Below are 25,880 nucleotides of genomic sequence, written 5' to 3'. Positions count from 1 at the left end.
CTCCAATGTCTAGAGTGAATTTTCTGAAGTCAGTGATGATTTGGGTGCCGTGATGTTTTCTGGTGTTGTTCCATTCTGTTTTATCAAGTCCAAAGTAAATGCAGCTGTCTACCAGGAGATTTTAGAGCACTTTATGCTTCATCTGCTGACAAGCTTTACAGAGATGCTGATTTAATTTTGCAGCAGGACTTTAGCACCTGCACACAGTGCCAAAACCACTTCCAAGTGGTTTGATGACCATTATATTACTTTGCTTGACTGGCCAGCCAACTCACCTTACCTGAGCCTTACAGAGAATCCATGGGGTATTATGAAAAGGAAGATAAGTAACATCTGACAAACAATACAGAGGGGCTGAAGGCCGCTATCAAAGAAGCCTGGGCTTCAATAACACCTCAGCAGTGTCACAGATCTGCCACGCTACACTGAAGCAGTAATTTGTGCAAAAGGAGCCCCTACATACAAGGTATTGAGTGCCTAATTAAAATTGCTGTGGAGATCATAGACATTTCTTTTTTTGTAAATCTTTTTTGATTGATCTTTGAGGAAAGATTCAATTTTTTTTTGTTGAGAGACTGAATAAGTCATATCCATCAGAATTATAACAAAAAACTCTTGAAACATTTCAGATTGTGTGCAATGAATCTAAAATATAAGAAAGTTTGTTTCGTTGAATTCAATCACAAAAATAAAAACTTTTCCATGATGCTCAAATTTTTTGAGATGCACCTGCATATGAAAATATGTTGGATTAATCATATGCAAATATTTTTCCAGGAGAAACAGAAGGCAGGATATTATGCATGGGAATCCACTGACTCAGTGCAGAGGGTTCAATCTAAAAGGTAATGAGTACCTGCATGTCAACACTTGGGATAGGCAAAAGAAAAAGTCCCAAGGTTATGTACTGAGAGAATTTAATTAAGATTTCAGTAAGCAGTTTTGTGACTGGCAGTTTAAAAAGCTTGTTTACATTTATTGAATTTAAAGTCATTGCAACTTTATATCTCATAATGAGACTTTATATCTCACAATTGCAAATGAATGAAGCATATATATATATATATATATATATATATATATATATATATATATATATATATATATAGTGCTTTATTTTGTATTGCTGTACACCAAAAGCAATTTACAATCATATGATGGGGTCTCTCTTCAACCACCACCAGTCTGCATCATCCACAGTATAATGGTGTCAGTGTGCTCACCACACACCAGCTATAGGTGGAGAGGAGAGAGAGATAGAGTCAGTTCAGTGGATGGGGATTATTAGGAGGCCATGATTGACAAGTGCCAGTGGTGGGAATTTGGCCAGGACACATGGGTACACCCCTACAATTTATGAGAAGTGCCAAGGGAGTTTTAATGACCGCAGAGAATCAGGACCTCGGTTTAACATCTTATCCAAAGGACTGTGGTTTTTTTAATTATATTGTCTCCGTCACCACAAAGGACCCACACAGACCACAGGGTGAGCACCCCGTGCTGGTCTCACTAACACCTCTTCCAGCAGCAACCTAGTTTTCCCAGGAGGTCTCCCATCCAGGCACACTCTTAAAACTACAGGTGCTTCGAAAGGTTCTTCAAGCGATGCCATAGAAGAACCATTTTTGATTCCACAAAGAACCATTCAGTCAAAGGTTCTTTAAAGAACCACCTCTTTCTTACCTTTTTGTAATCTGAAGAACCTTCTTGGGACAAAAAAATGAACCTTTTGTGAAACAGAATGGTTCTTCAGATGTTAAAAGTTCTTTATGGAACCATTTAGACAAAAAATTATTATATGGCATTATGAAGCACCTTTATTTTGAAGAGTGTACTGACCAGGCACATCCCTGCTTAGCTTCAGTGGGCAACCAGCCATAGGCTACAGGGTGATATGGCTGCGGGCCATCATCCATTGTCTGCTGTCAACAGTGTAGAGTTGTATGAATCAGCATTCACACAGATGCCTCTTTCAAACCAAGCAGCTGTGTGTTAGCACAGTGAATCTGCGAGACAAACTTCAACCAGTTGCAAAACCTGAAAACGGAAATCTTCAGCTCTTTCACAGAATTCCATGTGAAGTCATAATGAAATGACTGGCTTTGCCACATTGTGCTGCATTTTTGCCATCTAATTGTGAGGACGAACTATTTTAGAAATGAAGTCTGGTTAGGTTAATCAATCTAGTGACTAAGTATTTTACTCATCAACAACACTGACACAAATGGATCCATTTTGGCGTTATGAACGTTGCCATAGAATCTGATCCTTTCAAACTGCTCGTAGTAGAATCTCAAAGTTGTCATCTTGTAATTATGCAAATACTGAAGTGAACGCAACCAAAGCTAATGCTTAAATGCACATGCATCGAAGTCATTTTATGATGTGTTGACAGTTGTTCAATACTAGCATATTTTTATACATATACAATGTATTTTCCTAGTGAAATACATTTCGGTGCTTAACTTAAATGCTAATTGACTCACACATTTCCCTTTTACTCCACCGCTCATTTCCTTTTATTTCCCTCTCACGTTTGTCGAATTCTTTCTCTCCTTCAGAAAGAATCTGTCATGGAACTAGAAGACCTGTTCATTTGAATACAATTGGCACTGATTTTGTCAGCCGTCCAGATGTTAAACACTTGGATTCATCAGAATTATTTAATAGCAATCTTGATGAGGGGACGAGTTATCCCAGCTGTATGCACAAAAGTAGCATAATGTCAAAACAGATGTTGAATGTATGACATCACTGGCCAGTGTACAGGGTCAATTATCCAATTACACACTAATCTGGCCCACCACTCTTCAGAGTATAATTTACTGCATCCTCAGTGAACTTGAACCCCACCATGACCCTCATCCACAGATGTTAGCTTGTCAGTTGAATTGCAGTAGAACAATTACAATTAGTATGCACTAACTGTGCGAGAGAAAAACTTGAGGTCTTGTTTCAGCCTACAGGAATGCAGTGGAGATGACTCAGTATGGAGTCAAAAACAACACCACCTTCCTGGAGTGTCAGCCCAAATCTCCACAGGCCTCAGTTAAATGGCTCATTCAGAGAGACAACGATCGCAGGAAAGAGGTCAGACAACCCTTTCCAAAATTACACAACATTAAACTCTGATACTCGACAGTTAATGCACAGTATATTGCTCCATGTTATCGGTGGATGATGCTTTCAATGAAATATCATCAAGCGTTTGTAATCATCAAACAGACCGACTCCTCATAAACTGCCATTGGTCCCTCAGTGCTTAAAGAATTAGAAAATAATGGATGTTAAAAACTTCTTTGTCTTTTAAAGGTTTGGCTTACAAGTTTAATATTCAATATTATAAGTGCTATTATTAAATAAAGCATAATCTCCCACACTTGTACAGTATTGTTCAAAATAATAGCAGTACAATGTGACTAACCAGAATAATCAAGGTTTTTCGTATATTTTTTTATTGCTACGTGGCAAACAAGTTACCAGTATGTTCAGTAGATTCTCAGAAAACAAATGAGACCCAGCATTCATGATATGCACGCTCTTAAGGCTGTGCAATTGGGCAATTAGTTGAATTAGTTGAAAGGGGTCTGTTCAAAAAAATAGCAGTGTGGCATTCAATCACTGAGGTCATCAATTTTGTGAAGAAACAGGTGTGAATCAGGTGGCCCCTATTTAAGGATGAAGCCAACACTTGTTGAACATGCATTTGAAAGCTGAGGAAAATGGGTCGTTCAAGACATTGTTCAGAAGAACAGCGTACTTTGATTAAAAAGTTGATTAGAGAGGGGAAAACCTATAAAGAGGTGCAAAAAATGATAGGCTGTTCAGCTAAAATGATCTCCAATGCCTTAAAATGGAGAGCAAAACCAGAGAGACGTGGAAGAAAACGGAAGACAACCATCAAAATGGATAGAAGAATAACCAGAATGGCAAAGGCTCAGCCAATGATCACCTCCAGGATGATCAAAGACAGTCTGGAGTTACCTGTAAGTACTGTGACAGTTAGAAGACGTCTGTGTGAAGCTAATCTATTTTCAAGAATCCCCCGCAAAGTCCCTCTGTTAAAAAAAAAGGCATGTGCAGAAGAGGTTACAATTTGCCAAAGAACACATCAACTGGCCTAAAGAGAAATGGAGGAACATTTTGTGGACTGATGAGAGTAAAATTGTTCTTTTTGGGTCCAAGGGCCACAGGCAGTTTGTGAGACGACCCCCAAACTCTGAATTCAAGCCACAGTACACAGTGAAGACAGTGAAGCATGGAGGTGCAAGCATCATGATATAGGCATGTTTCTCCTACTATGGTGTTGGGCCTATTTATCGCATACCAGGGATCATGGATCAGTTTGCATATGTTAAAATACTTGAAGAGGTCATGTTGCCCTATGCTGAAGAGGACATGCCCTTGAAATGGTTGTTTCAACAAGACAATGACCCAAAACACACTAGTAAACGGGCAAAGTCTTGGTTCCAAACCAACAAAATTAATGTTATGGAGTGGCCAGCCCAATCTCCAGACCTCAATCCAATTGAGAACTTGTGGGGTGATATCAAAAATGCTGTTTCTGAAGCAAAACCAAGAAATGTGAATGAATTGTGGAATGTTGTTAAAGAATCATGGAGTGGAATAACAGCTGAGAGGTGCCACAAGTTGGTTGACTCCATGCCACACAGATGTCAAGCCGTTTTAAAAAACTGTGGTCATACAACTAAATATTAGTTTAGTGATTCACAGGATTGCTAAATCCCAGAAAAAAAAAATGTTTGTACAAAATAGTTTTGAGTTTGTACAGTCAAAGGTAGACACTGCTATTTTTTTGAACACACCCCTTTCAACTAATTGCCCAATTGCACAGCCTTAAGAGCGTGCATATCATGAATGCTGGGTCTTGTTTGTTTTCTGACAATCTACTGAACCTACTGGTAACTTGTTTGCCACGTAGCAATAAAAAATATACTAAAAACCTTGATTATTCTGGTTAGTCACATTGTACTGCTATTATTTTGAACAATACTGTATATTTTATGCAAATGTAATTCGATTTACATAAAATTATATAATAAACATGGATGAAACCCCTTTTATAGAGTTCATTAAATTGCTAAAAAATCGAATTAATTGATTCATCAGAACAAACACGTCCCTACCCAAAAGGATCCCATGCGTATCATCTGTTTTTGCATTTAATAAGCATTTAAAAATGACACATTCACCGGTCATTCTTTTCTCTGTGTGCAGGTGAAGCTGGGTGATCGTGTGGTGTCCACCGATCACGGTTTGCTCATCCGTTCAGTGCATTCTTCAGATAAGGGTGTGTATTACTGCCTGGCCACAGAGAACGGCTTCAAGCGCACACTTGCTAAAATCCGTCTCCAGATTCTGAGCGAAACTCTGGTCAGCGCTCTGAGCAATAAATATTCTCCCTGGGGCTGGGCAGCCTCACTGCACCCTAAAGCCCTGGTGTCGGCCTTCAGCCCTGCTGAGACACTGGCCATGCAACAATACTGCAAGGAACGCAAACAGATGCAGAGTCTGCAGAACATACAGAGCCCCATGAGAGGCGAGCTGGGTAAACTCAAACCCTTGCTGGACCACAGGAAGAGCAGGAACCGCCGGAACCACTGACTACAGGAAAGGAGTTGAAATGTAAAGTAAGGAGATCGAAGCAGAGATAATGAAAAGGAAGGAGATGGATAGAGAGATGATGAAAAGGAATAAAGACATGCATCAGGAGAGTACCCCGGTGGAAAATAAAGGAGGAGAACGTTGGAGAAGATTCCTGTGTTATGAACCTCATTTGTTGTTTTTCTTCAAACTTAAAGCATCTCAGGTGCTTCCTGTTCGGCAGTCTTATATACATGAACACCCAGAGCAGAGGAATCTGGGACACCCTCACATACAGGCACTCAAGCCAATTTATGTTTCAAGCTGCATTATACAAGATGCCATATCTGTCATCCAGTAGTATTGTTGTCATTTTATGTGCATGTGACATTTCACAACAAATGATGAAGTAATACAATGTCCTTCAAGTCCCAATGAAATAGCTCATGAGGACAAGGTTTTTTCTGGGTTTATTTTCTGTTTTTATTTATTTCCTAGTTGGGGCGGGACATATGGAGAGGCTAATCCCTTTTTTAACAGCCTTTAGTTTACATTACAGACATAAACTTTTATTTATTCTTATTAGATATGCATCATTAGAGTATTTTGTTAACTTACAGATGTAAACTTGAATTAGATTTAGCTTCTAAGTGAAAAGAAATTTACAGAAATCCACAAAATCTCAGTATTGATACCTTGTACGTTCTCTTTAATATCCTTGCAGAACATTGGGATTATAAATGCGTTTATTCTAGCAATCCGAGTTTGATTTACATGACATGTTTAGGCCAAGCAATTTTGGAAAATTTCCATTAATGAAACAAATGTATCAATTCTACAACCTACAACTCTTCCATACCCCTGAATTAAGGCAATCATTTGTGGATTAGAGCTTACAGTATCTCCAGTTTGTTAGTTAAAAAACTAAATGTTTATGGTTACTGAACAGTTTAGAATAATATTTCTTGGAGACATTGGAGATTACACATTAGACCAAAGTACATCAACCCAGATGCACCACAGATGTTCGTATGGGAAGTGAGAGGGAGAGAAGATGGTTTGGAGACGTTTCAAACTGTATCAGACAGGTGGCTCTCTGACCTCATAACACTAAAGAGTGTTGTCTTTTTGCCAAGTGTTGTGCTTTGGGAAACATCATTAATCCACAACACATAATTTAAAGAAATGACAGTTTAGTTGTCATTTACTCACCCTCGTGACCTTCCAAACAAGGAGAACCTTGAATATAGTGCACAAGTCATATGGACATCTCTTATGGAACTTTTTTAGCCTTTAAAAGACGACAGAGTGGTCATGTTTTAAGAGCAGCATTATCATTCTTCAAAATATCTCCTGTTGTATTTCTGAAAGAAAGGATGAGATGAGGGAATATTAGGACAGAATTTTCAGAGGTGAACTACTGGTTTAAAATGTATGTGCACGTTTTCTTCTTTTACTAACACGGTATCCACATTATTTTGCAACACAGAAGAGTAATCTATTTTCTGTGAATGTGTGAGACTCCTGATTTATAAGCCGCAAAATGTAAAAAACTAGAATAACAAAGTGCAGTAAACAGTAAAACTATATGTGCTTCAAACTAGTGTTTACAATCATGGCAATACATTAAAATAATACGATAAGAAACCCCAGTTTTTAATATCAAGCAGCAATATGGACAATTGAAAGTGAATGACAATGGAAGCCTCACATATTCAAGTTCCAAATGGCTGCACTCTACTCTTGTCTTGAAAAATAAAGTGAATACTGAACCACAATGAATAAGTTTAAAGTCTATATTTTGTAAAGAACATTTGCTTTAGCCCCAGGAATACCATAGTGTTTAAATCACGTAGGGATAGGCCAAAAAAGGAATGTGATCACGCATGGTTCATCATTATACAGGCACACATTGATGTTGGAAATGAATGTCATGTTAATGTTTTGTGGTTTGCTCAGTGTGCACAGCCATAATGTGATTGTCTCTCATTTTAGATGATGTATAGCATTGCACAGCTTCTGATTTTGGATTTATCTATGTCTGTGTAACTTATCTCTTTTTGTATTTTGAGCGTCTGTAAATAGTGAGAACAAATGAGAAATTGAGTCACACAGTTTGGCAATAGATTTCTCTATGGCAAAATTAGCATCATTTCATTCACACAGTTTGTTGGATGAATTGGATTTTGTTTAATGCCAAACTTCAGATGTTTTTGACTGAATCTGCATTTTGCAGACGTTTCATGTTCACTTAGTGTCCTCTTCAAAGAACATTTATTTTAATAATGTTTTAATATAATAGGCTATATGCTGTATTCCCTGTGAATGTTAATGTTATTTTATTAAATGTCTTGATTTGTATAGGCATATTTATTAATGATAAAAGCCTGGACAACTGCATTAAACAAACTGAATCTCTCTCATGTTTTACAAATTAATCTGAGAATTGATTCATTATCTGTAACGTTACGGAACAGTATTCAGATTAAACTCAAATGGAAGTCAAGGTGAAGTTGACATATGAAACATAAAAACATACAACCGTAGCCTACTGTCGGTTGTTATTATTATGTGCCGTGTGAACGGAACCGTGTAGGACAACCAGTTGCGCAGCAAATTCGTGCGTTTTGGTGTTTGAAGGGTATTTTATGTGTGGTTTCGATAACTTACAAAGAACCAGAAACGATATGTGTCATCTGAAGATCCAGTCTTTCACAGGAGTAGCTGCGGTCAGTTTTATGGGCCGCTTCACGCAGGTACACAAGCTGTTGTCGGTTACTGGCAAAATAATGCCTAATTATCGCGAGAATAGAAAAGATCGGACAGGTGCCAACGGTCTTTTATATTCTTAGACAATTTTTTAAATACTTAATTTTCTGCTTTATTCAGACAGCTGATATGGGCCTATTTAACGTTAGCTATTATAATTACTATGTTACTTTTTATTAGGCAATTAAATGTATATGTATATATTACCATGTCTTTATGGCCTTTAACTACAATGATGATGACCGATAAACGGGCGATATTTAAAAAATATAACACTAAATTTAATTACCACAGCATTATAAATGAATGAAATGAGCACACACAATGAATCTAATTTCAGTCGATATACAGTACAATACAAACAAAAACCTCTGATACCAATTCATTAATACCAATTTGGTCCTGATATATTGTGCACCCATTTTAAACTGCATCATATGGTCTTATATTATTTGAAGAGTTGTTGGAATGTCATTGTTTAAAAACAATTGTGTATATTTTTATGTTAGCAGTAAGATTATTTGCCACCAAGTCTTTATTCCAAGGTAGATTATAAACCTACATGTTGTTCACTTGGGCCTTAAGCTGTGTAAAACCCATGGGTCAAACCAAAGAACCAATCCAAACCAACCAAAGCAGTCGGAGATGACCAGTTGTGTTTTAGAAACAATAAAGCAGGAGAGGGGGTCGCTCCCAGGCCTACTAACAAACCAGTTTCCCACTCAACACAAGCATCTTGTTCTACAAAACCTCCTATTCTGATTTGTCACATGGATTTACAAGGTATAACAAGGAAATCTGTTCCAGAATTTCTTCTGTTCCTGTTTTTCAGTCTGGTCCTTGTTCTTACGCATGAGAAGGCAAAAGTTGATATGTGATTTGAGATGTGTAGAAAGCAACAACTACGCAAAGTGAATAGAAAAAAAAGAAGAAGGAAAAAAAATAAAAGACAACAACCAGAAAACCAAAAATGACAATGAGGCCAAGTTTCACAGTTCTTTGTTTTACTGAACTTGCTCTGACATACAAAACTATTTCATATTTAAATTAACCACAGTATGACCACAATATGGCAGAATATTTGCTCTGATAACTTTTAAAGTATGGCTTAATGCAATATCAAGCAAATTACAGAAAGAAAAAAATTTGCTTCACAAAAATGCAGAGTGCATAAATTATATAAATAGTATTGCGACACTCTGAGCGCAAATAACAATTACAATATACAATTCCCACAAAATGCGATATCAAAAATCAAACACGCAAAGCACCAAGCATCCCTCCCTTTATTTATTTAAACAAGTTCGCATTCTTCGGTTTCATGGATACCACAATCAATGCAATTAAACAGCTGGCAAATAAGATTAAGCCAACCACTATGAGTCCGATCTGAAAGCCTTCCAACAACTCCATCCGACCAATCAGCTCTTTCTTGAACATGTCAGCCGTCTCATCGTCCAGCGCTGCCGTCTTAACACAAATAAGAGACAAAAACCTTACAGTCAGCAGTGAGGCGGCACCTAATACTGCTCCGGTGAAGCAATCAAATGGTGCAGGGGTCAGACCAGTGTTAATTTTGACACGAAATTTTAATTTAGTTTTAGTCTTAGTCTTTTGACTATAATTCTTTTTAGTTTTAGTCAAGTTTTAGTCATCTGATTTGTTTTAATTTTAGTCTTATTTTAGTCGACTAAAATTGCTTGGTATTTTAGTCGACTAAAATTGCTTGGTATTTTAGTCGACTAAAATTGCTTGGTATTTTAGTCGACTAAAATAAGACTAAAATCAATAACAGATTTACTAGACAATTTTTTACAGCTGGTATAGGAAACAAACTTAACCAAAATATATAAAACACAAATTCAACTTTATTTCAACACAACTGTGTCTTTATTTCGATTCAAAAGCTTTTATGCAGCAACAAACACTGTCATGATAATGTAAACAATAACTAGCTGCCAATTGACCATCAATAAAAGAAAAATAAAGTTAGGTCCAGGACCTTAAAGTTTACAGCTGAGCTGAACAATAAGTGCATACATTTAAAGTAAATATTTAATAAGTTGGCAGCTAGGTGGATAAAAAAAGTAACAAGATTTTATAAGGTATTCATTTGTCTAGCTATATTGTATGTTTTAAATACTACAATATTGCTAGATTTGTATGTATAATGATAGGATGTGAACATTCATGTTTCACATGACTAATATAGAAATATTTGTGATATTGTAAACAAGTAGAACATTATAAAATATACTAAACATTAGTATTAATCAAATGTATTTATCATGATATTACGTATTAGTATTGTGCTCTCATCTAACTTGAAGAAGGGGCTATTTTACAGTACTTTTCAGTTCGTAATATTTAATGCTACAACATCTACGCACTGCACTATTCCAATTTTGCTTAGCTCAATAAACAAAAGAACATCGTTGTAAAATTACATTTGAGAAAATTTCCGGGTGGCTCGTCTGTAAATGTCTTTTCAAATTGGTTGTGTTCTTGCCACGAATGAGCGCTCTGCATGCTTTACACTTTGTTTTGTTTTGTTCGTCGTCAAACGTGAAGTGAGCTGTGGACATTTTGTCGCTCTTTTAGACAGTAGGGACTTTAAGCAACAGCTGCGAATGGAACGGCGACAGCGACCGGAAGTTTGCCGTCACACCGCTGTAGCCAAGAACGTAAAAGTCACTAAGCAACGGTAAAACAGAACAGCGCAACGCAGCATTAATTCATTTATTGAGATCCAAAAAAATATATAATTTAAAAAAGCAAGAGAAGGATTGCTTTTGGCGTTAAATGACAATCTTTTGTCAGAAGAGGAGTTTTTAATATTGTATGATGTAAATAAGTCTAAAAACATAACATTTATTTACCTAACCTCTCACGTTGTAGCGACTCTGGCAAATCAGCTGTTCTCCCGTAGTAGACCGTTAAATTAGAACGTCACAAAGTAGCAGTTAAATTCGCGCAGGCGCAATACAACGCCAGAATGGTGTTGCCGTTCCACCAGAGGCTGTTGCTTAAAGTCCCTATCACCTCTTCGAATGCCGACTTCCCGGGAGCTCATAAAAACTGAAAACCTTCGCTTCACGTCTCAATAAGTCAGGCTCTGATTGGTTCTCTTCTCTCATGCAGTCTGTTCTGTTTTGCCGGTTCTTTTGCTCATTCCTCGCATCTCTGCCGTCTGCTGATTTGATTTTCGTCACAGTCTATTTTCGTCTCGTCCTTTATTCGTTGACGATAATGTCAATCAATTTAGTCATAGTTTTAGTCTCCATCAGTGCCTTCTATTTTAGTTTTCGTTTCGTTTTCGTCAGCAAAAATATATTCGTGACGAAAATAATGACGAAAATATTTAGTCAACGAAATTAACACTGGGTCAGACATGTGATAGATTAGCTGTTTATGGACCATAATAATTCTTCTGATATATCAGATACAAGATTACAGAAAATACTTTGTTGCTCCCCATTGGTCTAAAGTACCTATTTAAAGCTGAGATAACAGACTGGACTTATTGCATTTAAATGCTGGACCCATCACAACTCACAGCATATAATCATACACTATACATAACACATATATATTATATGCTGTATTAAAAAAAGGATTTAAATATGATTTTACTGACTTGATTAACTTAGATCACTGGTTGGACGTAAAAAACTATTGTTAGACGTATCCTTAGCTGGACCTTAATGGTTTATTTTGACCAATTTGCATTAGTTGGACCTTTAGCAAATACTTTATTTGGACCAGAATGCTTTATTTCACATAAATGCTTTAATTAAACCTAAATGTTTTAGAAAAACATAAATGCTATAGTGGGACCTAAATGCTTTATTTTGATCTATATGCTTTCATTCAACCTAGATGCTTTGTTTGGACCTATATGCATTAAGTGGACCCACATATTTTAGCTGGACCTAAATGCTTTATTTAAATCTAAGCTTATATGAGCATGAATTCTTTAATTGGACTTATATTCTTTAATTCAACCTAAATGTTTTATATGAGCATAAACTCTTTAATTCAACAATAATTTATCATATGCACACACAAACACATTTATTTTATATATAGTAATTAGGTATACATACTATTTAATAATAACTTTTATCAATGGCCAATTATTTCATTATTTAAAAAAAGAATATTCAAGGCATGTCATATTTCCTCTTTTATAAATGTGAATACTTAGGTTATTATAGCTCTTTTACTGGACCTATATGCTTTAATGAAATAGATGGTTCATTAGCGCTCACCTCGTTCACCCACAAAATAGGAAAAATTGTGTGTTCCGTGATGTTTTTCAAAATTCTGTGAGAAAGACAGACAAGAAGTTATGTTAGGACGTGCATTTATGAATTACGCGAAGTGAACGATTGCACATGCATCCATGACAATGTGTGATGTCGGTTTACATACTCAATATGATCCGACGGGCCGTACAACATGTTAAGCTGAAGTCTTTTTGCAAATCTCAGAGTGAAACCTGTAATCTACAGATGACACAAGATGCATAGCCATTATCTTATCTTAAAGCTTCATCCTTTTAATAAAAGAAAATGTATGCAAACTCAGATGGGTTCCTCACCGGTTCTACATCCAGAAATATGGAGTGCTCATCGAAGTTCGGGTTCAGTCCGATCACACCTTGGAGGAGATCATTGCTGCCAAAGAGAAAGTGGGGTAGAGAGAGGAACACTGGAGCTCCTGTTGAAAAATATAGAATAGAAAAATCAAATGTAAAAGAATAATGCATTCAGTAAACTTCAGTTTAAACATTATAAGAGGCCCAAAAAGTGCTGACCTCTACAGGCAGTGAGGTCAAGAAGTCCTGCCGTAGTGCAGTTTTTGGTTAGCACAGGGTCTGTACAGTAGCACTGGTTATCTGGGTTCTCCACTGGAGAGGCCAGAGCTTCAGGGGGCAGCATGTACCGATACACATCGATTCCCTTCAGGTCAATAGTGCTATTATACTGAGCAGATATTGACCTAGAGGACAAGCACAATATTTATCACAAGTGTAAGTGTTACAAGGAAAGTTTCATCAACTTTTGACCCCCAAGAAAGTGTCTGAGTAGTCTCAGTCTTCTAAATGAAACAGTATATAAATGGTTTTATAATTGATATAATACACTACCATTCAAAAAGTTTGGGGTCTGTATGATTTATTTATTTAAATCACTTATGCTCATCAAGGCAAAATTGTTACAGTAAAAATGTTTACTATTCAAAATAACTGTTTTCTATTTTAAAATAGCTGGAATCTAAACAAGAGCATCAATTTGAAACACACCATTTAAATTCAATTCAATTTATGCATTTATAGCAGACACTTTTATCCAAAGCGACTTACAGTGCATTCAGGCTATCAGTTTTTACCTATCATGTGTTCCCAGGGAATCAAACCCCCAACCCTATGCTTGATAGCACAATTCTCTACCAATTGAGCTACAGGAACACTATTTCTGTAACATGTATCACCGCCTCGGGTGTGCATTCTTTTTTAATAGTTAAACGGCCCAACGTCATTTATTCCTTACATATATCAGGATTCCAGATCAAATCTAATCAGATGCGCAGAGATGAATGTCCACGAACCCTCATGGAACAGACTTTATCAATAGATTATGAGAACATTGCTGATGAGTGGCATTTCAAGATATACAGTGTCCTCATAAAGGATTCTGAAATGTATGTATCCAATCAAATTTATGAATGCCGTAACAAATGGCATTTATTTCTTTAAGAAAGATAAGCATTAGCATTTGACTAATCACCTTGAGAGCAGCTAGTTAAAAGTGCCTTCTGAGATAATGAATTTTGAGAAAAAGTCTAATATCAGATGTTTGCAGATCCTTTGTTTCATATTTTGTCCTAAAAGTAAGCAAACTGAAAATACCTGCAGATATCAGGAGAAAAGAAGAACAGGGGTTTTTTCTTGTCCAGGAACGGGTGGAAGGAGGAACCATCTGTTAACATATGAAAACAAAACTGAATAATGTGATTAATGTGGGACAGTTTACATTTGTTGAACCTTTATATCAGAAATTTTGAACACATGGTGTCCTTATAGAAGTGCTCACAATCAAAAGATGATTAATAATTAAACGAGTTGAAAATTTACAGCATTGAGACCTGCACACTATGTTTTTATTGGACACATACGCCAAGGTTTCAGGCCAGTAGCATTGGGACAGAAGTCATACTACAGTATATATTTGCTTACATGTCAACAATAATGTAATTACGTCACAATTATTTCTATATCAATGTAATAAGAGGTAAACTTGCCTGTTCCGTTAATCTTGTTGCAATAAGGGTCATTCCAGTAACTCAGTGATCTGCACAACATCAAGTTTTTAATGAGATTGTGTGTTGAAGATATGAATGTGATTGATTCATTGATTACTTAAAACATAAAGAAAATTAGTGACAGTTTTTTCTCTATGAACCATATCTACATTTAAGGTCTGGGTCGTTTTTTTCTTTTAGAGAACTACAAACCCATCTACAACCCGAAGATTTCTATAAATGTTTCATTTTACACCAATTGGAACATATACTCACGTTTCACCCTGCCAGCGTTCAATCGTGGCTACCTTTTTGATGTCATCTTTGCCTGTGGATACAGTGTACGGTCCATCCAATGTGCCATTGTACTAAAAGAAAAAAACGGAGGTAAGATTTTCTCTGAATGTTAGAGCATAAATAACACAACAAATGGGGAAACATAACTGGAAACATAAGCATGTTTTTATTATTATTTAAAGACATTCAGACGAAAGAGACATTTTATGGATTAGCTTCAAGGCTAATCTATAACCAGCTTTCATTAAACTATGATCCGTGTAAGATGAATTTAAACGTGCTTTAAAAATAAAATGTACCTACTTACTTACATTCCACTCAAAACAAAAACTTGTACTCACAAGTGTACTCACTCTAAGGCTACCCAAGATGTAAATGTTTGTTCCTTCATCTGAACATATTTGGAGAAATTTAGCATTACATTTCTTGCTCCACAATGGACTAGTAACAGCGGTGAATGGGTGCCATCAGAATGAGAGTCTAAACAGCTTATATAAACATCACAATAATCCACACCACTCCAGTCAATCAATTATTGTTGTGTGATGCAAGAAATACATACCAAATTCAGCATTAAAATTTAAAAGTCATCTGTCCATATTAACAATTCTACTTCCAGTAAAAAAGCCTAATCATCTGAATCAGGAGAGAAATATGCTTAGATGAAGCACTGTTTACAAGTGACTTTTTCACTGGAGGAAGCGTTATTATGGATTATGGACTCATATTTTGGCTAGAAGCAACAGTTTAATGTTAAGACACCTCAATGATGGATTTGTTTAGTACAAACATGCAGCTTTTCACTTCACAAGACAAGTGAAATTGGTTGGCTGGATTTGTGTGAATTACTTGTGGATTACTGTGATGTTTTTATCAGCTGTTTGGACTCTCATTCTGACGGCACCCATTCACTCCATTGGTGAGCAAACCATATAATGATAAATTTTTTCAAATCCGTTCCAATGAAGAAACAAACTCCTTTACATCTTCGAGGCCTGACGATTATTAACTATTCGACAAATTTCATTTCTGGGTGAACTATTCCTTTAAATATTCTTACACCTTACATTCTTGTTATTACACACAAACTTAGATATGTGCATATGTTGTATTGCAGGTCTTCTTATTTGTAATAAAAACTGCGTTTGTTTGTCTGCATTATCAATCATGAAGCTATAAATATGTTTTATTAAGTGAACGCCATCAAGTGTTAGCAACCTTACTGGATAAAAAACTCCAAGTGTGCTGTTCAGCATTAGGTCGTGGTAGCCCCACAACAATTCCTTAACAGTCGTTTTCTGGAAGAGTGTGGATCTGGAGCTTTGGATGAGAATGTTTGCAATAAAATGAGGCATTAAACTGTAAACACCCTGGAAGAGAAGAAAATAAAGTTCAAGTTGATCAAGCACAAGTATGAAACCATAACCTGTCATAAATTCACCTGCCTAATGAAAATAAAATTCCTTTGCATTTATTACTTCTACAGCACGTATGACTAAACATCACCAGTGATTAAGAATATAATCATTTACAAAGGTGAAGACTGTGCAGCATTGTTGGTTACATAATAACATAAGTGCTGTGCTGACTCTAGACAGATAATCGCAGATATCAACATTTTATTGATGATATGATAAACTTTATCTGATTTTCTTCACAGTTGACAACCAATGTGAAGCAATGTAATCAATATGAGGGGTCAGCAGTCTTAGGCACGTGAGCAAAAATTAAGACTTCATGTATTTATTTTATTATACCCACACTGACACTATCGTTCAACATGTTGGGATTGGTATGATTTTTCATGTTTTCTCACCAAGGCTGCATTTATTTGAAAATACAGCAAAACAGTGATATAGTGAAATATTATTACAATTTAAAATAAATATTTTCTATTTTATTATATATGAACATGCAATTCATTTGAACATTTATTTAACCGATAGCCATGCATCACAATAACAAGGCATGGAGAACAAGGGAAGAAAACAGATGAAAAGGAGGACAGAGAAAGATGGCAAGAGATGGTTGTCATGATACATACCGCTACAGCTAGATTGAGCGATGTGAATGTGTCCTCCTCTGTGCCTACTGACATACTAGGCTCAAAGATGGCACCCGCCGGCAGCACAAAGGACACAGTGTAGTTATCATAGAAGGTGATATCTTTTTTGGGGATAAAACGCGTCCTAGAGGACAACAGAGAGCATGGGAGTATATTAAACCACTAAGAAATACATTAAGACCATTTAGTGGCTTAAAATTGCCATGAAAATGAAGGTTAGGTGGTGTTTTACTGGTCATTTTACTATACAGCTGAACAAAAGCCATACTTTAAGAATGTATAACAGAAATTTCATGCCAAGTAGATTATGAATAACTTATATTAAGTATTTGTATCCTTGGTAATTAAGTCAACTGATGCCCCTAATGTAATATAAAAGTAATACAAATAGTTCTACATACATTATTTATATATATATATATATATATATATATATATATATATATATATATATATATATATATATATATATATATATATATATAAATATATATATATATAAATAAACAAAAATAGATAAAAGACCAAGAAATTATCAATAAATAAATAAAACATGCAAAAGTATACATGGTTCAGTAAACTGCTATTTATATTGTTTTAGAACATAACAGAATTCTCTCTGCGTTATTTCAGGTAGCTCAAGAGATATGGATGCTCTTGAGTAAATTATAAAGAGTGAATTTTTCTCTACCTTTGAGAGATACAGAGGAATGGTTTGTTTACGCGAGTATTGATCGGAAATCTATTTCTATAGCAAGTCTTACCTGTATGTGTATGGTCCTTTCTGCACTAGCACAGGTTTGGCCCCTTGTTTTACAACATCGTCAGCGTTCTGCACGTCAAACAGCCAAAACTGCCTGTATATTGAAATGTCTACCGACGTCCAGGTGTCAAATGCTAAGGTCCCGTTTTCCAACACTGTTTCCTTTAGAGACACAAAACATAGGGTCAGATACTCTATACACTTTTATATTACATTGTGTACTTGGGTAGGCTATAATTCAAAATGTGGCAGGCCGGGGCAGTTCGTCACGAACTAGTGAATAATGTATCTACAATAATGTTACCGGACATTTTTTTTTTTGCCTAAATATAGAAATATATCTCATTTAATGCACACAGTCGTAGACCTTGACACCATGATGTAAGTCAAGAACCTGCTGTTTAAATGCATTAAATATAAAATACTATCTAAGATACACATTTTATTAAAAATAAAAGCTATTTAATGGCTTTTCAGCGTAATTTAAACATAATAAATAAAAAGTTGATTAAAGAGCAGATGTGAAATTCAAATCAATCAATAAGACTGGCTCCAACCACACATTTATGAAAAAACCCTTGACCCATAAACCCCTTTTTATTTAATCTCCTACATCATTTATAGTACATTGTATCCTACACTGTAAAATTTTTCCAGGATTTCACAAGATATAACTGTAATATTTCACAGTTAATTACATCATTACCACTTCACAGGCTTTAACTGTGATAATTCACAATATAATACCGTATTTAGACTTTTACTGTGAAAATAATGCAGGCGCGGGGCTTTTACAAGAAACTACTGTGAATGCCATCTTTTTTGAGTGGCAACTGCGGCAGCGTCATCAGAGCTCTCTGATCTACGTGGTCTCATTCGGTGGATTCAGACAGCGGTAAGTGTTTAAATGTCAAACTTTATCAATTTGATGTTTTTTATATGATAGTGCATGTAATTTAAAAGTATGAACCAAATTAGCGTTAGTTGTAGGTTCTGTTGTCATGTTTTTGTAACTTAGCTGGAGCAGACTTGCATCGACATTTAAGCGCGCAAATTTGAATGAAAAGACGTTGGTTGTAGTGTTAATTATACCGTATTAAGTTAACTTAACCGTGTTGAGATGTCTGATTAGATACACTGTCGAACATTTAACTTTAGCTTTACTTAAAGCTTATCTTAGTTACTCTAACAGCGTTCTCTCTTTTACCACAGCATTTTCTACATTGACCGACGATAAATAAAGTTATAAGGTAAGATGTGGCCTTAATGTGGGTATTATGACAGTTATTATCAACTAGATAAATTATGGTGTTTGTGGATTTGGGCAAAGGTGGATTAAATTCATCTCAAATTAGTAACTTTATAATTTTCTTCCCTTCTGTGTGTGTGAAACGGAGCAACCGTTGTCTTTCTCGTCAACAGAAAAATGAAGTGCGCATGTCCATGTATTTTTTTTAATTATCTTGTCTCTGGAATTTTCCACTGCCAAAATAAATGTTTTGCGCGGCAGTTTTCCCGCTGTTAGACCAATGTGCACTTATCTGTGTTTTGCCAGTACATTAATGTTGGTTATAACTAGACAGTCCAAAGTAATTGCAGTGATTCGTATCTGTAGGATATACGTTTGTAATTATTGTCTTTTAATCATCATCTGGTAATGGTGTTTGTATATACAACTTAAATACAAACCGTATAGTTTAGTTTCCAGTAGCCTACAGGGTGGTGATGTAGCTTTCTAGCTACACTACACACTGTTCATTTTAAAGTGTGGACGGAGATCGTATTCGTTTTAATTCTCCGTTTCTAAACGAAAACGCAGTAGTGTGGACGGGGCCTTAATTTGTGTGTCTGTGCTGGAGACCAGACCAGATTAGACCAGAGACAAAGCTTAAAAAAAGTCAGAAACAACTAGAAAACTGGGTGCTTTATTGTGAAAAAGATATAAGAAATTAAATGTTTATCACATCATCTGTGAACGGGTAATAATTCTAGGAGGAAGAGTACAAGTAGAAACAGCCATAGGGAGATGGACAGGCAACAGGCTCTTACTCCATCCTCTGCAAACGGAACATGTAAATTATGTAAATTGTTGTGTGCGAATGCTTTGCCTAGGTAAATCACACACCTCTACTTTGGTGAAGGTCTATTCTTGACTGTGTTTGTGATGGAAATGTTTTTCAGTTCAGTTCCATGCATTTTTTTCTGAATTACAGTACTTACACCTGAATTACACCTTTGTTTAAACTGAGCTAACTTTAGTTTGACTCTGTACTGCAAAAGCAGTGACCCACTGAAGGTGGTGACTGGGAACTGACATCTTTTTCATCACACTTGAATTAAACTAACAGGTTTCTTCTGTCTTTTTGTTTGTAGGTGCTTCTTGGGCATCAACCCAGAGACGGGCACAAAATCTAAGAGGCAGAGAGGTCACATGAACCAGCAAGTCTGCACTCTTATCAGGAAGCTCATTGACTTCGAATGGATGTCAATCTAATGTAAGCTGTGTTCCAATTTAAGAACGGACTAATGAAACACACAAAGGAACACGCTGACTTTTTGTGACTTTATCTTATTCCCCGTATCCCCCAGAGTTAGATAAGTCTATACATACCCTTCTCATCTCCGTGCTTGCCGTAAGTCTGTCTGAGGCACCCACCGCTAGCCTAGCTTAGCACAAAGACTTGAGGTAAACGGCTCCAGCTAGCATACTGCTCCCAATAAGTGAAATAATAACGCCAACATTTTCCTATTTACATGTTGTGTACGCTGTTATACTACATGAAAAAACTCAAGGCCCACAGAGAAGGAAATGAATTGTGGAATAAAGTTGTTTTTTTTTACGCACAAAGTATTCTCGTCGCTTTATAAACTTAAGATTGAGCTACTGGAGTCACTTGGACTATATTAAAGATGTCTTTAATACATTTTTCTGGGCCAGCAAGTTTCAAACCCTTAGAAGCCGATGGAGGAGTGATCCAGCTCTCAGATTTCATCAAAAATATCTTAATTTGTGCTCTGTAATTACTGACAGAATTTTCATTTTTGGGTGAACTAACCTTTTAACCTCAATCATGTTACTTTCAGTCCTGTTACTCACGTTAAAAATAATAGGACTGGGTAAAAGTAACAGGAGTGATTAGAGTCCTGGTTTGTTGATTTAATATTAATTGAGAGTACTATTCACATAATTTTTTTTTAATAGTTGAAATTACTTAAATTGTAGACATTTTAGGATTAGTGTTACAATGCGAGCACCATACTTACAGGGAGTCAGTCCACCACAGAGTAACTTAAACTTTTTGTCTTTCTTATCTTTTGTATATAGTGGATAGAACCCACACTATGCAGGTGCCAGCTGCGAGGGAAGGAGCGAGACACCTGCGACCCTCTCTATTCCCACCTTTTTGTCTTTTCTTACATCTCTCTCCCTCACTCTCTCTTCTCTGTCTCCTTCTTTCTCTTTTGACACACATTCCTGTTACCCAGTGTCAATCCCTGTTGCCCAGTGTTTTATTCATGTAATTAAATTGTATTTTACTTCTAAAAAATAAAAGTTATGTCACTGTTTTTATCAGTTTTGTTTGGTCCATCATTTATGCTAAATCACAGTAATAGATAGACATTCACAGTTATGTACAGTAATTCTACAGCTGCTTACTGCTAAAATACAGTAATAGATAGACACTAACTAATTTCAAAGTTAAATACATGAATTCTACAGCTGCTTGCTGCTAAATTACAGTAATAGATAGACACTAACTAATTTCAAAGTTAAATACATGAATTCTACAGCTGCTTGCTGCTAAATTACAGTAATAGATAGACACTAACTAATTTCAAAGTTAAATACATGAATTCTACAGCTGCTTGCTGCTAAATTACAGTAATAGATAGACACTAACTAATTTCACAGTTAAATACATTAATTCTACAGCAGCTTACCGCTAAATCACAGTAATGCGATTTCATAACTACTGTGAAGTCACAGTATACAGCTGTCATTTCACAATAAATTACTGTAAAAATGTTACAGTAACTTACTGTGAAAGTCATGCAATTATTAACCTGCAATTTATTGTAAATTTACAGTCAAATAATTAACAGTGTAGAATAATTTAGTTTCTAAATTATACATAATATTTAAAACTTCATCATGTACATAGGTTTCTGGGGGATCTGCACATGCATGTGCGCCGAATATTGATATGAAAACACGTCGACTTGACTTACCTTGTGCACAGTGTTTTCAATGAAATCGTTGCCCACAGGGATGAGAATCCCGCCCAGCACGGCGATCAAGGCGCCCAGCACGGTCCCTGTGATGAGCCCGCATTTCAGATCACAGCAGGTCATGATGGCGAGCAGCAGCCTGAACCAACACCGAGCGGAGGCGCGTCAGGTGCGAGCACGAGGACGTCCTGGGACTTATGTAAGTTCCAGCGACCGAAGGTTGCAGAGGAGGAGGTTTAGGTCTGGACTGCTGCCTATCACACCCGGAGACCCTTGTTAAGACGGAGTTATCTGAGCGCGATAACGCGCTGCGGGGCGGGGAGCGGGCATTCAGCAGCCAAGGCCAAAGTCGCTATCAGAAGAGAGCTGACTGAGCTTTAACACAAGACTCAAGAGTGACTTTGAAGTATCTAATCGACTTCGAAAAGACCTGGGAGACTCGAAAAAAATAAATATATATATAAAAAATGAGTTCTTTCAACATTAAATATAACACTAATAAATGCAAATGCAATGGATTCTATCATTACCTAATAGACTATTTATTAAATGTTGCGTTTAATTTACTTTTGAGCATTATGTTATAATATTTGAACAGAATAATTAAAAAATAGATAGAAATAGAAATAAAATTTTATATGCAATTAAGCAATCAGAATAAAGCATTTCACACACTCTCATATATGCATAGGTAACTATGTGTTTGTGTGTAATTTAGAATAGAATTGAACAGAATAGATCAGATCAGTGAATACTCCAACTGACCAATCAGAATCAACCCCGGACAACCATGAGGGAGGAAAAATGACAATAAAAATGGAATAGAATATCAGACCACTGAATGCATCAAACTAACCAATCAGAATCGAGCACTTCATATTATGCAATATATATGACAAACATGCTCCTTTCCTGACATTTAAAATAATATTATATTTACAAGCAGCTGTGGAGGTAGCTATCTATAGATAATGGACATATCACACAGTAAATCAATAAAAAGTTCAACGGTTGTTATTGCTGCCCTGCATTATGGGAGTACATTTCACATCTCCCTCTCTCTCTCTCTCTCTCTCTGTGTGTGTGTTATAAAAGAGAGTTCTATTTCAGAGTTATCTGAGTAGTAATGTTTTTATCAGAATGAAGTTTTAGTTTGTACTGTCCTCTAGTGTTCATGGGTCTGTACGTCTGTGGTGTGATGATGTCTCATGACACGGCTGTCAGAGTGGATTGAGACACTATAACTGTAGTTACCTGTGGGCTTCGTGGGGTCCTTTCAGGGTACAGGCAAAGGCTACTAGTAAAAACGGACAGCTTGAATTGACTAAGTTGCATTGGAGAAAATGAATATAAAACGCATACATCTAAATACGAATATAAGCAAACATTTTCCTTTCTCTGTTTCTAAATTGTGCAAAATACTTCACTCATTTCATACGCGCTCCATGCAATCTATACGTCTGCTAATTAACGCACATTCATATCTATAGGGCACTAGAGGGCAGTGTTCAGGTATTTGTGAAAAACGTATTAATGGTTATTGGCTAATTTTGTTAGGGCTTTACCGTGACGTCACATTAAACCGTGACAGGAATTATTGCAATTTTCAGAATGACAATGACTATCTGTGTCTGTATTACATTAATGTTTAAATATTTATAGAATAACTGTTAATGTCCACAGAGCTATTATCACTAAGAGTTTAACTTCTCAGCATGTGTAGCAACATTATATATATATATATATATATATATATATATATATATATATATATATATATATATATATATATATATATATATATATATATATATATATATATATATATATATTAAATAAAACTAAATTTGTTGGCTGTCACCATTGTTAAGTTTTCAATAATATATATATATATATATATATATATATATATAGTTAACACTTTTAAACAAGGTCTTTTTTTGTTAGTGTTGTCAATTTACAATATTTGTGAAACATTTCTTAATATTTGACAATATTAGTTAATAAAAATACAACTGTATTCTTTGTGTTCATGTTAGTGTTCAAGTTAGTGTATTGGTGTAAGATTTTAAAACTGGTTTTAAAAAATGTAAAAAATGCTGTAGAAGTACCGTTCATTGTTAGTTCATGTTAACTTATAACAACAAATGAAAGCTTATTGTAAAGTGTTACCAGATTTCTGCTTAACATTGCCAAATATAGTAAATTTATTAATATATTTGATTTATGATAGACAAAATAAAAATAAAAATAATAAAAATAAATTAAAATTAAATTAAAAAATGGGGCATTTTGTGGCATATGATGGCTATATTGACAGAAGCTACCAAAAATGTAAAGCGTCCCCTTGGAATTATATGGTTCTATCTGACATTTTTGTCAAAATTGAGTTATTCACATATTCTTATTCTGTGACAATTTATTTACATTATGTGATGTTTTATTATAAGTTGTGTACATTCTGGGATTTTTTATTGAAAAAACAAAAAGGTTCCATCAACAGAAGTCTGTGGAACACAAAAACTTTAAAGCTCAATATCTCAAAACTACTCAGAACGCAGATAGAACCTTATAATTCCAAGGGGACGAAAGGTCAACTCTCTAAATAACAGATTATGTCCGGTTCCAAAGTTTTGACAAACACGTTATTTTTATTTTGTCTTATCGCCTTGCACATGTCCTTGCTGAACTGTAGAACTGTTGTCAGACAGTCACATACTTTGCATACAAGCTGTAATACCCTCATATGATATGTAAATGTGTGGTTACAGTGCTGTAACCCTTTGAGATCCAATGCAAATGCTCACTCAAAGCAGATGTGTTTTCCTGGCCCAAAACAACTGTAAGGTCTGTGGTCACTGCCTAATTTATCTGCTTTAACCTCAGTCATGCTCGTATATTAAAAGGCTGATCCACAGCATAGGAGTGACAGTGTAATGATTTTTGAAGCTCTTTCTGCAAATGCTAGGATGACAATGGAATAGAAAAGAATAGAATAGAAAAAAGAATATCCAGGAAACAAAAGTCAGCATGTGCAGTTGTTACCTGAAAGAGCTACCTTAATGGCATATCCAAAAAAAAAAAAAACCCAGAGAAAACAAAATATGAGGATGTAAGTTTAAATGTGTTAACTCAAAGAGCCCTTCAAAAAAGGGTTTTTTGATTTGGTCTCCTTTACCTTCGTCCCTGCATGCACTGGAGCATGAATAATTAATATGGCTTGATTGTTTGACTACTTTCCGCTTTTATTTACACTGTTGTTGTTGATTTAGATGCCATGTTTACTTTACGTTACCCTTTTTGAGTAACTCTTGTGTTGTGTTATTGTTATTGTGTTTGATGAGTGTTTATGCGCTGTTAATGATTTAACTCTTACAGATACTCTGAAATGGAACAGTTCACTGAATCTTCAAAATAAATAAATAAAATATAAAAAAAATGAAAAACAAAACAAAAGTTTGCATATTTGTTTTAAGTTTTGTATCATATTTGATATATCAGGCTTTTATGGCCCATAGAGTATGATATAGGAAAATATTGAGCTACTCAAGAAGAAAATTAAAAACCTTTATTCATCCAATCCTTTTTATTCATTCAAACTGAGCAAAGTGAACATTAAAGTTTTTGTAGCCAAAAAAAGAAAATGAAAAGTAATGCAATAAAATGAAGAGGAGATGTACATAGAAACACTAATCAAAAACCTAGTGTTTTATATTTGATGCATACACTTTCTAGAATGCATGTAGAAACTATCAATCAGAAGGCATTTAGTAGCCGTTTTTTGGCAAGTTTTGATCATTCTGATCATTTAGAGGCCTTAGAAATTAATTTATCAAATATAACAGG

At 35.5% G+C, this 25,880-nt stretch overlaps 2 protein-coding genes and 1 long non-coding RNA gene across 3 annotated transcripts in view; 2 read left to right on the top strand and 1 right to left on the bottom strand.

Moving 5' to 3' along the window:
• Positions 1-8,038, top strand: part of sema3c (sema domain, immunoglobulin domain (Ig), short basic domain, secreted, (semaphorin) 3C) — a 43,984-nt gene extending 35,946 nt beyond the window's left edge. The window contains exons 16-18 of the mRNA XM_052577071.1: positions 778-845; positions 2,960-3,090; positions 5,239-8,038. Coding sequence (XP_052433031.1) covers positions 778-845; positions 2,960-3,090; positions 5,239-5,625 — 586 coding nt within the window. The 3' untranslated portion in view covers positions 5,626-8,038. The remainder of the gene's footprint in view (positions 1-777; positions 846-2,959; positions 3,091-5,238) is intronic.
• Positions 8,039-9,360: 1,322 nt separating this feature from the next.
• cd36 (CD36 molecule (thrombospondin receptor)) lies at positions 9,361-22,300 on the bottom strand. Its single transcript, XM_052577052.1, has 12 exons — positions 22,035-22,300; positions 17,806-17,966; positions 17,021-17,165; positions 16,200-16,346; positions 14,956-15,047; positions 14,680-14,729; positions 14,288-14,357; positions 13,193-13,377; positions 12,977-13,095; positions 12,808-12,881; positions 12,645-12,699; positions 9,361-9,843 (listed from the first exon to the last, which is right to left on the bottom strand). The coding sequence occupies exons 1-12, from the start codon at positions 22,155-22,157 to the stop codon at positions 9,664-9,666; spliced, it is 1,401 nt and encodes a 466-aa protein (XP_052433012.1). The 5' UTR covers positions 22,158-22,300; the 3' UTR covers positions 9,361-9,663.
• Positions 18,646-21,463, top strand: LOC127973029 (uncharacterized). Its single transcript, XR_008157243.1, has 4 exons — positions 18,646-18,699; positions 19,017-19,054; positions 20,178-20,299; positions 21,130-21,463. It is a non-coding gene; the product is annotated as an uncharacterized LOC127973029 (long non-coding RNA).
• Positions 22,301-25,880: the final 3,580 nt, after the last annotated feature.

This window comes from Carassius gibelio, chromosome A4 (genome assembly GCF_023724105.1).
Source record: "Carassius gibelio isolate Cgi1373 ecotype wild population from Czech Republic chromosome A4, carGib1.2-hapl.c, whole genome shotgun sequence".
NCBI lineage: Eukaryota > Metazoa > Chordata > Actinopteri > Cypriniformes > Cyprinidae > Carassius > Carassius gibelio.
The sequence above is the reverse complement of the archived record's forward strand: the minus strand, read 5'-3'. Positions and strand labels throughout refer to the sequence as shown.

Bases quoted from the DNA above. Each gene is read 5' to 3' on its own strand.
- cd36 (XM_052577052.1), bottom strand. From the start codon at position 22,157: ATGACCTGCTGTGATCTGAAATGCGGGCTCATCACAGGGACCGTGCTG. The intron at 17,967-22,034 runs GTAAGTCAAGTC...GTGTCTCTAAAG, and splicing joins TTGAAAACACTGTGCACAAG to GAAACAGTGTTGGAAAACGG. The intron at 16,347-17,020 runs GTATGTATCATG...CTTCTCTTCCAG, and splicing joins CGCTCAATCTAGCTGTAGCG to GGTGTTTACAGTTTAATGCC.